Here is a 12487-nt window from a genome sequence, read left to right on the forward strand (position 1 = left end):
CATGTAAGTGTTGAGTAGCTAGCGAGCGTATTATCGTACTGTGCAAAATGGGCAAAAGTTGTTGCTGTTATTCCCCTCCGTACCACAAGATGCGCTGTCGCTTCCAGGCTGCCTGGCCTGAGGTCCTGATGGCGGAAGTTCGTCTAGCTGCGGCCACCGCGCCCAGGGTCATAGCCCACTTCGCCTCCCGAGCGCGTCCGCTCCGTGCGGTCTCGTAGGTAGGTCTTGTCACAGCGACACGCAGCACCCGGCGTCCTTAATAAGCCATCTTCCTCGCCGGCAGTTTTAGTTTCCCTGACAACAGTGATAGAGGCTTCTTCCGGGAGCCGCATCCCTCCGTGACCTCAGAGGTACACTTCCGGGACGCGGAAGTGACCCGTCTGCCCTCCCCTTCCGTCTCTCTCTTTCCGGTGGAGGAGTCTGGAGACGACTTTCAGGTAGGAGGCCCGGTCGCCGAGAATCGTGTGACATCCACTGCTCAGGGACATCGGCGGGGTCGGGGCCGGGGTCTGTGCGCGATATCCGAGGCAGGTGCGTGGTATAGGCGACCGGCCATGCGCTCGGCCGCCCGCCCCACCGGGGCCCAGGGCTGCGCCGTGTCCCGGAGGCGGCCTTCTGGCCTGAGATCGGGAGGTCGGGAGTGGGTTCCTGTCGCAGGTCTGCACCTAACCTCGTTTCTCCTGTGGAAAACGCGAGTAGGCTTCGTGGTGTAAATCGAAGAGTAAAAGGGAGTGTCAGAGAACCCGGTCCCTGTGCCTCCGGAGTGCTTCTAATCCGTGGTGGTTCCCTCCCCCGAGTCGGACACATAGCACATTGTCCGGGTGCTCCCTAGTAGAGTCGGATTGATGGCCATGTGTTTACATTTCTCGGCATAATCGTTCCCTCATCCCCACTGAGGACAAAGCTATATCGAGTAGACGTCATGCCCCAACGGTGTGTACCCCACCGAATCGTGTTGGTTAGCCTAATGTGCGGGGAAGAGCGGGTGACTCTGTACATCCCCGACCTGCCCTTGTGCTGTTGGCAAATAGGCCCCAAATAATGTCTGGGGAAGACGTTGGAGAGATCCCAGATCTGGTTGAAACCTACTTTTAAGGTCTGGGATGGTTTTTGTGGCGTAGGGGCATCCTATTTGCTTGGAGACAGCCTGATTTTTGTGAATGTAGCTCAGCACTAGTTTCTTGCGAAGCTATTGGTAGGTTGTTCTGTAACTTATTCTCAGGTTGGTCAAAGGCCTGCCTGTGTTTTGGCAAAAACAAACAAACAAACAAAAAAAACCTTCCTTTTTTTGTGTCTTTCCCCAGGTCTTACATATATATTACATTATAGGCTAGGGCAGTGCTTATAAATCAGTGGCATGACCCTTTCACGGGTCTTGCTCAGGAGATACATTTACAGTTCCTAACAGTAGCAAGATGAGAGTCACAAAGTAACAACAAAGTGATTATATGGTTGGGGGAGTCATCAGAACTCGAGGAGAGCTGTATTAAAGGGTCACAGCTGTGGGCTGAGAACCACAGGGCTAGAGTTACTTGATCTCCTGAGCACTGGATTTTACATGTGGAGATCTTTCCCATTAGACTTCCCAGAAGGCATACCCTGACTGTCCTGGAACTTGTTCTGTTGACTAGGCTGGCCTGCATAGCAGCTGGAGAGATCCTCCTGCCTCTGACTCCCCAGTGCTGGGGTTAAAGTTATACACCAGCACGCTTTGGTATTGCTGGCTCTTTTACTGTTTGCGGCTAGTAAAAGTTGGAAGGTTGGTTCTAAAGGGTGAGAGGCTGTTGTGGAGTGAAGGGGGCATCTGGTGGGATACTGAAGACTGTTGGCAAGGATGAACTGGAAGGAATCTTCCTGCCATTCACCTGTGATCTTGGCCTTGACTTTTTTTTTTTTTTTTTTTTTTTTTTTTTGTCTTTTAGGCTTCTTGGGCTCTAAACTGTGGTCTCTGGGGTCCTGGAAACTTAGATTTAAGTATTGTGTGTGGGCAGAGAATCCCTAACCTGGTTGTGGTCTCTGCTATTCACTGCCTTGTAGTTGACTTCATTTGTATCACACTGGACAAATAAACATCCAAGCTCAAGGAAAGGGAGTTATAAGTGGAACTTGGGCCCAAGACCTGAGCTCTGTTTATTTTGGATAGCTGCTTATGAACGAGGAGCGTGTGGTAGTTGCTGGAATGATGGGCTCATCCAAAAAATGCTTTGAGCTTTAGTTGAGAAATTGTCTCTTCTCTTGGCACCTCCCTTTTAGTTACGGCTCAGTAACTTCCCCGAGTACAAAGAGGTAGGGTATTAGGGAGCCAGAGGAGCAAAAGCAGAGAAAAAATGCTCTGGACCCTTTTGTCTGTTAACATTCAAGTTCTCCTTCCACTTAGAGATGGCACCTCGCAAGGGGAAGGAAAAGAAGGAAGAACAAGTCATCAGCCTTGGGCCTCAAGTGGCTGAAGGAGAGAATGTATTTGGTGTCTGCCACATTTTTGCGTCCTTCAATGACACCTTTGTCCATGTTACCGATCTTTCTGGCAAGTGAGTACTTTGGCAAAAAGGCATAAAACTAAGCCTCAAAAGGACTGAGGTGGGAGGAATTGTATTAATAAGGAGTTTGTGTATAAAGGGTCTTTGGACACCTGTAAATACAAACAACTCCTGTCTTGTTCAGAACTGGGATGTATGCTCAAATTAAGAAGCCTATCATACCTAAGCTGTTAACACTGTGTGCCCATTGGGGTTCAGTAAGTGTTCCATGCTTCCTTGTTGGAAAATGAAGGCACAGTTCTGCTTTTGTCTCTAGGGAAACCATCTGCCGGGTGACGGGTGGAATGAAGGTCAAGGCTGACAGAGACGAGTCCTCTCCCTATGCAGCCATGTTGGCTGCCCAAGATGTGGCCCAGAGGTGCAAGGAGCTGGGCATCACTGCCTTGCACATCAAACTCCGCGCCACAGGAGGAAACAGGTACAGAAGATGGGTTGGGAAATCCACTGGTGGGGGGGGGGCGTTGAGATTTGATCTCTGTTGTGTCCGAGATCAAACTGTTATAGACATGGTAGCAGATACCTATAACCGCAGCACTCAGGAACCCATGTGAGATCTAGAGTTTGGAATTAGCTTCGGTTACACAGTAAGCTTCTGCCTTAAAAAAAAGATAATTTGTTCCTTTGTGTTTATCCTTACTGTAGAGTGCTTTTGTAGCATATATGAGCCCAGCCCTTTGTTCCACAGCACCGTGTAGACTGGGTATGGTAGTACACACTTGTCTCACAGTGGAAGGGGGGTTAAGGGTTTCAGGTTGGTTATTGGTTGCATAGTGACTTTGAGGCCACCTTGAGCTAAACACTGCTGCTTAGATGATCTGGGGTGCATAGTCCAGATCGGGACAGCTGCAGAGGAGCTGCTTCAGGGGAGAGAGAAGCTGGGCATTAAAGGAATGAATGATTGGTGTGAAGTGTGAGTCAAGAAGCAAGGGATGGAGCCTTGTGTCTTTTTTGTTTGTTTTTCGAGACTGGTTTTTCAAGACAGGGTTTCTCTGTATGGCTTTGGAGCCTGACCTGGAACTAGCTCTTGTAGACCATGCTGGCCTCAAACTCACGAGATCCTCCTTCCTCTGCCTCCCAAGTGTTGGGATTAAAGATGTGTGCCACCACCACCTAGCAGAGTTTTTATTTTTTATGTCTTACGGAGCAGAGCAAAGATGGGCATAGAAACTACACTACGTGGCTACTGAGTGGAAAGATGCTAGACAGGAAGCTGTTGGGTTGGTCCCTGCAGAAGATGCAGGAGTTGGAAAGTAGGGATCAACAGCAAGGGGGAGGACAGCAGAACAGGACAGGTGACTGTGTTGCATGAGGGCATTTTGCATGCCCCTTTTTTCCTTAAGGATTTGCAGTCATGGTGGTACATATCTTTAATCCCAGAATATCTCTGGCCTGCCACCCACAGGCCAGAGACACAGACACGAAAAAGGGTAGGAAATGCCTGGTGGTAGTGGCACACGCCTTTAATCCCAGCACTCGGGAGGAAGGGTGGGTCTCTGATTTGGAGGCCAGCCTGGTCTACAGAACAAGTTCCAGGATAGCTAGGACTGTTAAACCGAAGCCCTGTCTTGGAAAAAAAGACAAAAAGAAAAAAAAAGTGGAAGAAATTACACAAGTGTGTTGTCTGTGTGTATGTGTGCCCTGTGGAGGCCAGAAGAGAACTGTGAATCTTTTGGAACTGGTATTGCAGGTGGTTGTAAGCTGCCTTGTAGGTAGTGGGAACAGAACCAAGAACCAGGCCCTCTGCCATCTCTAGCCCTCATTTAGCAAATTTTAAAGGTTTTTTTTGGGGGGGGGGTCATGTAATATGAAAATAGTGACCACAAAGTCTAACATTTTATGTGGCCCCCTCACAGAGTGTGCATATCTTTAACTATAGGCTCTTCCCCACCCCCCTTCAGAAATGAATTAAAACCATATGGGTTTTAGGAACATTCCCACTGATTTGGCCAACAATCCTTCATTTTCTAGGACCAAGACCCCTGGACCTGGAGCCCAGTCAGCCCTCAGAGCTCTTGCTCGCTCAGGGATGAAGATTGGGCGGATTGGTAAGTGCCCCGTCTAGCTAAGGTTTGGGTTTGTTCTGAAGCATTGACCCCCTTCCAAACCGTGTGATGTGCATAAATGGTTCGGACTTGTCTGGTGCTGGTTACTTTTGTTAGAGGAATCTGTAGAGACATTGTAGAGTTGATCTCCATAAATGCTGCTCTGTTACATCATGTTTTCCCCATCTGTGGTGGGAAAGCATAAACCCCTTCTGAATCTGATTTCAGCAGCCTTTGTCTCTGATTACTAATTAGAGCATGCTCCTTGGGCCAGCCCAAATAAAAGAGCTGCACACACCTTGTCTAAAGAGCAGCCACAGTTGTTCAGTGTAGGTAGGGGCACTTTCTGTTAGTCAGTAGGCTCTGAGTTAGGAACCTGAAGGTGTCCTTCTTACAGCCTGTGTCCCCTTCTAATGTGAGTTGGGATGAGGAAATGGGCAGGTGAGGGGGCCTTGTTTGCTGACCACTGGGGATACATTTGGGGAAGAATAAATTCTGCTAGTTAGTGGCTGGGGAAGCCTGTGTCTTCAGGCAATGACTTTTTTTTCTTCCTTCTCACAGAGGATGTCACCCCCATTCCCTCTGACAGCACCCGAAGGAAGGGGGGTCGTCGTGGTCGCCGTCTGTGAACAGGACTTCTCAAGTTATTTTCTGTTAATAAATTGCTTTGTATCAGCTATTTTGGTCCTTTAGTTTTTCTTAATTTGTTTTGTTTTGAGGCAGGGTCTCCATAGCCCTGGCTTACTGGTATTTGCTATGTAGATGAATCTGGACCCAAACTCAAGAGATCCACCTGTCTCTGCCTCCCAAATGCTGGAATTAAAGGTGTAGACTGCCAGTCCTGGTATTTGTTGTTACTCTAAATTTGAAACCTGCCTCAAAAACCAAGGCAGTGCATTTCGGGAGATGTGAAGGCAGTGTTCAGAGCGAAAGCAGGCCTTTTCACCTTCTCGTGTCTATTGGGCAGGTCTGGGTTTGCAGACTGGTTTTCTGTCTGTCTGTATGCCTGCAGGCCAGAAGAGGGCACCAGACCCCATTACAGATGGTTGTGAGCCACCATGTGGTTGCTGGGAATTGAACTCAGGACCTTTGGAAGAGCAGGCAGCGCTCTTAACCACTGAGCCATCTCTCCAGCCCCATGTTGGATTATCTAAACATGGACAGGTTTTGCTGTACCTCAGGCTGGCCTCAAACTTGTGTCAATTCTCTTGCCTTGGCTTCCTTTAGTTCTGGATTGCAAGTGTGAAATAGCAGTTTGGTTCTTTGTGTTTGTTTGATTTTCAAGACAGGGTTTCACTATCCTGGAGCTAGCTCTAAACCAGGCTGACCTCCAACTCACAACTGCCTGCCTCTGCTCCCTAGTGCTGGGATTAAAGGCCCAATTTAGACCACCTGGCTTCCAGTTTGGGTCTTAAAGGGCCAGAGCAGTGGGCAACTGTTGATCCAAGTGTAGCCTGAGCAGAAGAGCAGCCTTCCAGGCCTGAGCCATATATAGACCTGTGTGGGTGTGTTTCTCCCCTACCCCCCTCACACCGGCTGTGCAAGATGGGTAACTCGCACTTCTGTTCCTTGCTTTGCTTTCCTTAGCACTTCTTGGAGGTTGTTCCACATTGGTACATAAAGTACCTAAGAATCAGTCACCCCACAAATATACACCAAATCCTATTTTCATCAGCAACAAAAAAGATAACGGGTTTTGCTTTCCGGAAGTTTGCATCTAGCTCCAAGAACAGTGGCGTTCAGATGGTACTGAGTGTTCTGGAAGGATTTTTTTATTCCTTTGAGACAGGGTCTCTGCCTGGCTGGACTGGTATTCAGCAGAGATTCCCAATTGCCTCTGCCTTCTAAATTCTGGGATTAAGATTCACACCCTGAATCTTAAAGATTGGTGTTATGCCTTTTAGGTGCTGCTGTTCCTGTAACAGCTAAGAAAGTCAGATTGGAGAGTAATTAGAAGGAGCTGCCTTTGGCAGCTCACTTGTAATCCTAGCGAAGTTAGGGTTACTATGCAATTGGGCTATCCTGGGTTACAATTTGAAACCTGCCTCAAAAAAAAAAAAAAGTATGGGAGCATGTTTTTAACGCGAACACTCGGAGACAGGCAGAGCTATATTATTCAGGCACACATAGACCTTATTTCAAATAAGCTCTTAGAACATTGGCAAAAATGTTTTGTTTACTTGTTCTTAGTTTTAAATTCATGTGTATATGGGTCAATGAACATCTGCCGTGTGTTGGGATGGGGAGGTTGCTAGACTCATGGAGCTAGAGCTATAGGTGGTTATGAGCTAGCTGACCTGGATGCTGGGGACTGAATTCTGGTCCTCTGGAAGACAATAAGCACTTAACTGCTGAGTTCTCAAGCCCATTGCCTGAGTTGTACTGTTTTGATTTGGGGGGACAGGACTCCCTATGTAGCCCAAGCTAGCCTTGATTTTCCTGCTTGGCCCCCTGAGTGCTAGATGCATAAACTCCTACCTAAATAGAGGCTGAAGAGATGACCCGACTGCTCTTCCAGAGGTCCCAGATTCAAACACAACATCCCTATGGTGGCTCAACTGTAGTTGCCAGTTCAAGGGGATCTAATGCCTCTTCTGGCCTCAAAGGGCACTGCACACATGGTGCACAAACAAATTTAGGCAAAACAACTGAGTTTTTACCTACACATAGCTTCTAAAAATAAAGATTGGGGTGCGTGATGTGAGATTCCCAAAAAAACTAAAGAATTACGTTTAAAAAATAGGTAAGGCCAAGAAAAACAATCAAATGGTGTAGAGAAATGGTTCAGGTTAAGAATGTGCTGTTCCTGCAGAGGACCGGCATGCATAGTGCCCATAGGGCATTGGGGACTCAGCTGCCTTTCTGCCTCTAACTCCAGCGCTCGAGTCATGCTTTCCTACACATGTGCATGCGGACACACACAAAATAAAGGCTTTGAAGGTGGGATGTTGGGGTGTTGGGCACTTACTCTTGCAAAGGGCCCAGGTTCCATTCCCAGCACCCACATGACAGTTTGCCATGTCTGTAGCTCCAGTTTCGGGAACTCTTGACACCATCTTCTAGTCTCCATGGACCGTGTACTCATGTGGTACACATACCTAGATAGGCAGGCACATACATGAAAATAAATGAAAGTTTAAAAACGTTAAATTAAGTGTGTGTTGGCAAGATGGCTCAGCAAGTAAAGGCGCTTGATTCCAAGCCTGAGGACTTGAATTCAGTCCCTGGAACTCACAAGGTGGAAAGGGTTATCCTCCGACCTCCAGAAAAGTACTATGTTACACATACACCCCCACTATACATAAATAATGAAATAGCACAGTTAAAAATAACTAATGTGTGGCTAAACCCAGGTCATAAATCCATGCTGAACTTAGTTTTCAAAAGTGGGGGTGGGTGGCCACAAATCTTCCTTAATTAAATAATTATAAGTCATTTAAGATCGGCTTATTGAGTCGACCTCCCTCCCCCTAATAGTAGGTTGTGCTGGGTGACTCATTTCCCAGTGAATAGAATATGGCAGAGGGAAAATAAAAGTAACCAAGAAAGAGCTGGGTGATGGTGGCACATGCCTTTAATCCCAGCAATTGGGAGACAGAGGCAGGAGGATCTCTGTGAGTTCGAGGCCAGCATGATTTACAAAAGCTAGTTCCAGGACAGCTAGGGCTGTTACACAGAGGAAGCCTGTCTCAAAAAATCAAAAAGAAAAGAAAAGTAGCTAAGAAAGCCGATAGCACGTGTGAAATCCATGTCATACATGTGTCATACATGGGCACCTCACCACAGAATTCCTCCAGAAGACTCATAGTCTCAACCTGGACAAGAGAAACCTGTAGCTGAATTAAATCTACAAAAGCACTCCTTACACTGTCATATTCATGCACGTCAAAGACAGACCGGAGGAGACTGAGGATATGCACCAGTGCCATCCCTTCTGACAAATATATCACAGCAGTGGCAGATGGCAAGGGACGCTGGGTATGTAGTATATGAGAACACGTACGTTATCCTTAACTTACTCTCAAAAGAAATTGCTGAAGGGGTGCGAGCTCATCCCGGGGAGCTGGTTTCTAGGTGTACGTGGCACACAGTCAAGAGGTAGCCGTTCCACAGCTTCCGTCTGCAGTGTTGGGACTAAGGACTTCGGCTCAGCCTTTTCATGAAAACCGCTGTGGTGCTGTGCTTCAGAGGGGATCGCAGGATGAAGTGTTTAGCCAGGCAAGCTGCTTGCTATTCTTAAGCCCGTTCAGTTCTTGTGCCAAGCACATAAAAGACAGCTGGCTGGAGTCCTGGTGGAAACATGCTGGCTGTTGCTGGAGCATTCTCCTCATTTCCTGTGATGGAACCATTGCAACTTGTCCTGTTCCCTGGTAACTGGGGATGCAGTCAGCTGGGTCACTCAGAGCCCTTTCAGGGTTGATTGGTTTTGGATTGGTATTGGTGGTTTTTGTTGCTGCAGCTGTTGGTTTTTGGTTTTGTTTTGTTTTTTGACAGCTAAGTTGTGGTCAGCTTGGACTCCAGCAGTCTATGGACCTCTGAGGCAGAGATATAAGCTGTTACCTACCTGACCCCTACAGAGCTTGGGAACCCAACCTCAGCACGTGACACAGCTGGAGTAGGTGAGCCTGAAGCTGGCAGCCCTATCATCTCTCCGGCGATGGCCGCCACCCAGCATGGTGGCTACCTGCTCACTGGACTTCATGGGATGATTTTTCTCCTAATTAGTAGCCACATTCTCCCTATAGCCTGTGGAAACAAAATTGAGGGACCAGGGATGCTCAGAGGAGGTTTTGATATCATAGGCCCAGCCCTTCACAATAAACTGTTTTGTCCCGTTTAGCTATACTCTTTCTCCTTTTCTCCAGGGCAGCATCTAGTCTCTTCAGGGAATTTCCTCAGCCTTTGGGCTAGCACGGTCACACCCTGTGCCCTCTCCTTCTGCCCAAGCCAAGCCTCACACCTTTAGTTTCTAATTTTCCACTCCAGCCTTTTACCCATGCTCCCCACTTGTCCCCTCTGGGCCTCAACTACCATCTGTTAAAGTGTGGTTTTCCTCGTGAAGCTAGCCTCTAGAGAGTTGGTTCTCAACCTGTGGCTCACAGCCCCTTTCACTGTGGTCTCAAATCAGGTATCCTGCATATCAGATGTCTGCATGATGATCCATAATAGTAGCAAAATAACAGTTATGAAGTAGAAACAAAAATAATTTTATGGTTAGGGGTCAGCACAACATGAGGAACTGTATTAAAGGGCCGTGGTGTTAGGAAGGCTGAGAACCATTGTCCTAGAGGTTCCCCATGGTATTTCTCCCCCGAATTCCCATAGCCACCTTTTTGTTCCTGAGTGGTACCGCCGGCCACCTATTTATTGCAATAGCCCACTTCTCTGCCACTGTGTTGTCTCTGACAGGAAATAGGCCCTGCTGGGCAGCTACCACCCATGCTTCCAGCGCAGCCACCCCTGCTTCCAGCCCAGTCTGTAAAAGCGGGGGCTCAACAGAGATTGATATCCAGGGAAACAATAAATGAAGGGACTCCTGCCTCTGTGCTCATCCAAGATCCCGAGTAAAGTGAAAAACAAACCAAAACACAACCAAACGAAAAACAGGCATTCCACAACTCCAGAGAAGTAAAGGAAGTCTTCAAACACTTTGAAGAAATCTAAGAAAAACGGTATCCAAATAAACTGGTTGTAGTGGCGCACACTTTTAATCCCAGCACTCAGGAGGCAGAGGCAGATGAATCACTGAGTTTGAGGCCAGCCTGGTCTACAGAGTGAGTTCCTGAACAGCTAGGGCTACACGGTGAGACCCTGTCTTGAAAAACAAGAGAGAGAGAGAGAGAGAGAGAGAGAGAGAGAGAGAGAGAGAGAGAGAGAGAGAGAGAGAGAGAGAGAGAGAGAGAGAGAGACCAAATGGATTAAGGAAGAGAAAGTGCCAGTCAATAACAGTCTGACAGCAGATTCTAGAGCTAATGGTCAGGGGAGTAAGGCAGGCCATGTCTTCATGTCTTTCCCCAACTCCAAGGTGAGAGAGGTAAACCTGACATTTACATCAAGTCAGAAATAGATTTCTTAGCTAATGTGGCCCAGTTCCCAGCAGAAGAAAAAGCAAACTTTCACCGCTGAAGGCTTACCGCAACTGGGGCCCTCAGTTTGCCACAGACAACATAAAGCCAAATATAGGTTTATACAAAATCAGTGTACCTGGAAGTAAGTCACCAGAAGAGCTAACACAAAGAGGAAACAGATGTAGATACCCCTAAAGACTTCAGATATACTAGAATTGGAAATGACTATACATGAAGTGCTTAAGGAAATACACCATGAAGTGGGGCATGGTGGTGCATGCCTTTAAACCTAATGCTTGTGATGCAGAGGCTTGTGAATCTCTGTGAGTCCCAGGACAGCCAGAGCTACACAGTCAGACCCTGTCTCAAAGAAAAATAAAAAGAAAGGAAGGAAAGAAAGAAGAAAAGAAAAAATGCATAATGGAATAATTAATAATAATAATAACAATAATAATAATAATAATAATGGGACAGGCAAAAGGCATGAATAACATTGGGGTATATTTGAAAAACACCAAAGGAAATTCTCAGAAAAATATACGATTGAAATGAAATACCCGGTGGATGGGTTAAATGGTAGATTAGAGCTGGCTGAAAGAGGAATGGCTTAGCTGAAGATAATTAACAGACGTTTGCAGCAGAATTAGAATAGGTTGCCTTTCTTCATGGCTTGCTGGCTGCGCCTGGCTTCCAGGCAGCTTTCCTTCCAAGGTGCCCAAAGTGGAGGCTCCCTGTAATCCAGAAAGTACCATCAGAGCTGCCTGTCTTCCTACATAAGGATGTATGTGGGATTTAAATAAGTAATGCCTTGAAGAAGGAGGTGGCAGCCTTGCAGGATGTGGCCCTAAAGTGGTAGCAGTCTGCCAGTAGATAGGAGCTTATAGAGAAACAGACTTGAACACCAAATGCTCTTGGAATCAAATCTCTTCATGAGATAGTGGCGTCATTGGAGCAATACAAGGAAAGACCAGGCTACCAAAGGCTAGTGACACCAGAAGCAGTTTGGCAGAGACAATCTCTTTAATCTTCTGTTGTAAATAGGACTATCCATTTCTCTTTCCCTTCCTCTTCCCTCCCTCTCTCCACTCCTCTCTTCCTTCTTTCCCCCTTTAGTTTTTTGAGACAGTGTCTCATTATGTAGTCCTATCTGGCCTAGAACTCACTATGTAGACCAGACTGACTTCAACTCATAGAGATCTACCTACCTCTGTCTCTGTCTCTTGCACCAAGGGAACAAGCACCATGCCTTGTTGTAATGAGGCCTCTTGTTTAGGTTTCCCAGCTGCTTGACAGCTTAGACCCGAAATAGTCACACAGAAACTATGTTATTTAAAATACAGCCTGGCCCATTAGCTCTAGCTTCTTATTTGCTAACTCTTACATCTTAATTTAACCCATTTCTTTTCTTTTTCTTTTTCTTTTTTTTTTTTTTTTTTTTTTTTTTTTTTGGTTTTTCAAGACAGGGTTTCTCTGCAGCTTTTTTTTAGAGCCTGTCCTGGGTCTAAAAAATTAGAGAAATGTTTTCTTGAAAAAAAAAAACAAAATTAAGCCGGGCGGTGGTGGCGCACGCCTTTAATCCCAGCACTCGGGAGGCAGAGGCAGGCGGATCACTGTGAGTTCGAGGCCAGCCTGGTCTACAAGAGCTAGTTCCAGGCCAGGCTCTAAAAAAGCTGCAGAGAAACCCTGTCTCGAAAAACAAAACAAAACAAAACAAACAAAAAACCAAAATTAACAAATATTTAAAAAGGAAAGAAGGAAGGAAGGGAGGGAGGAAGGAAGGAAGGAAGGAAGGAAGGAAGGAAGGAAGGAAGGAAGGAAGGAAGGAAGCAGGGGCAGAACC

At 46.8% G+C, this 12487-nt stretch overlaps 1 protein-coding gene across 2 annotated transcripts; it reads left to right on the top strand.

The window, feature by feature from the left end:
* The first annotated feature begins 284 nt into the window (after nucleotides 1–284).
* Rps14 (ribosomal protein S14) lies at nucleotides 285–5256 on the top strand. Of its 2 annotated transcripts, none has more exons than XM_038331855.2 (5): nucleotides 285–437; nucleotides 2378–2528; nucleotides 2794–2955; nucleotides 4506–4582; nucleotides 5141–5256. In XM_038331855.2, the coding sequence occupies exons 2-5, from the start codon at nucleotides 2380–2382 to the stop codon at nucleotides 5206–5208; spliced, it is 456 nt and encodes a 151-aa protein (XP_038187783.1). In that variant the 5' UTR covers nucleotides 285–437; nucleotides 2378–2379; the 3' UTR covers nucleotides 5209–5256. The 2 variants fall into 2 exon arrangements, with proteins under 2 accessions (XP_038187783.1, XP_038187784.1); XM_038331856.2 differs by having other exon boundaries at nucleotides 409–531.
* The last annotated feature ends 7231 nt before the right edge of the window (nucleotides 5257–12487 follow it).

The sequence above is a fragment of the Arvicola amphibius genome, chromosome 5 (assembly GCF_903992535.2).
Source record: "Arvicola amphibius chromosome 5, mArvAmp1.2, whole genome shotgun sequence".
NCBI classification, from domain to species: domain Eukaryota; kingdom Metazoa; phylum Chordata; class Mammalia; order Rodentia; family Cricetidae; genus Arvicola; species Arvicola amphibius.

Bases quoted from the DNA above. Each gene is read 5' to 3' on its own strand.
- Rps14 (XM_038331855.2), top strand. From the start codon at position 2,380: ATGGCACCTCGCAAGGGGAAGGAAAAGAAGGAAGAACAAGTCATCAGC. The intron at 2,956-4,505 runs GTACAGAAGATG...TTCATTTTCTAG, and splicing joins CGCGCCACAGGAGGAAACAG to GACCAAGACCCCTGGACCTG. The intron at 4,583-5,140 runs GTAAGTGCCCCG...TCCTTCTCACAG, and splicing joins GATGAAGATTGGGCGGATTG to AGGATGTCACCCCCATTCCC.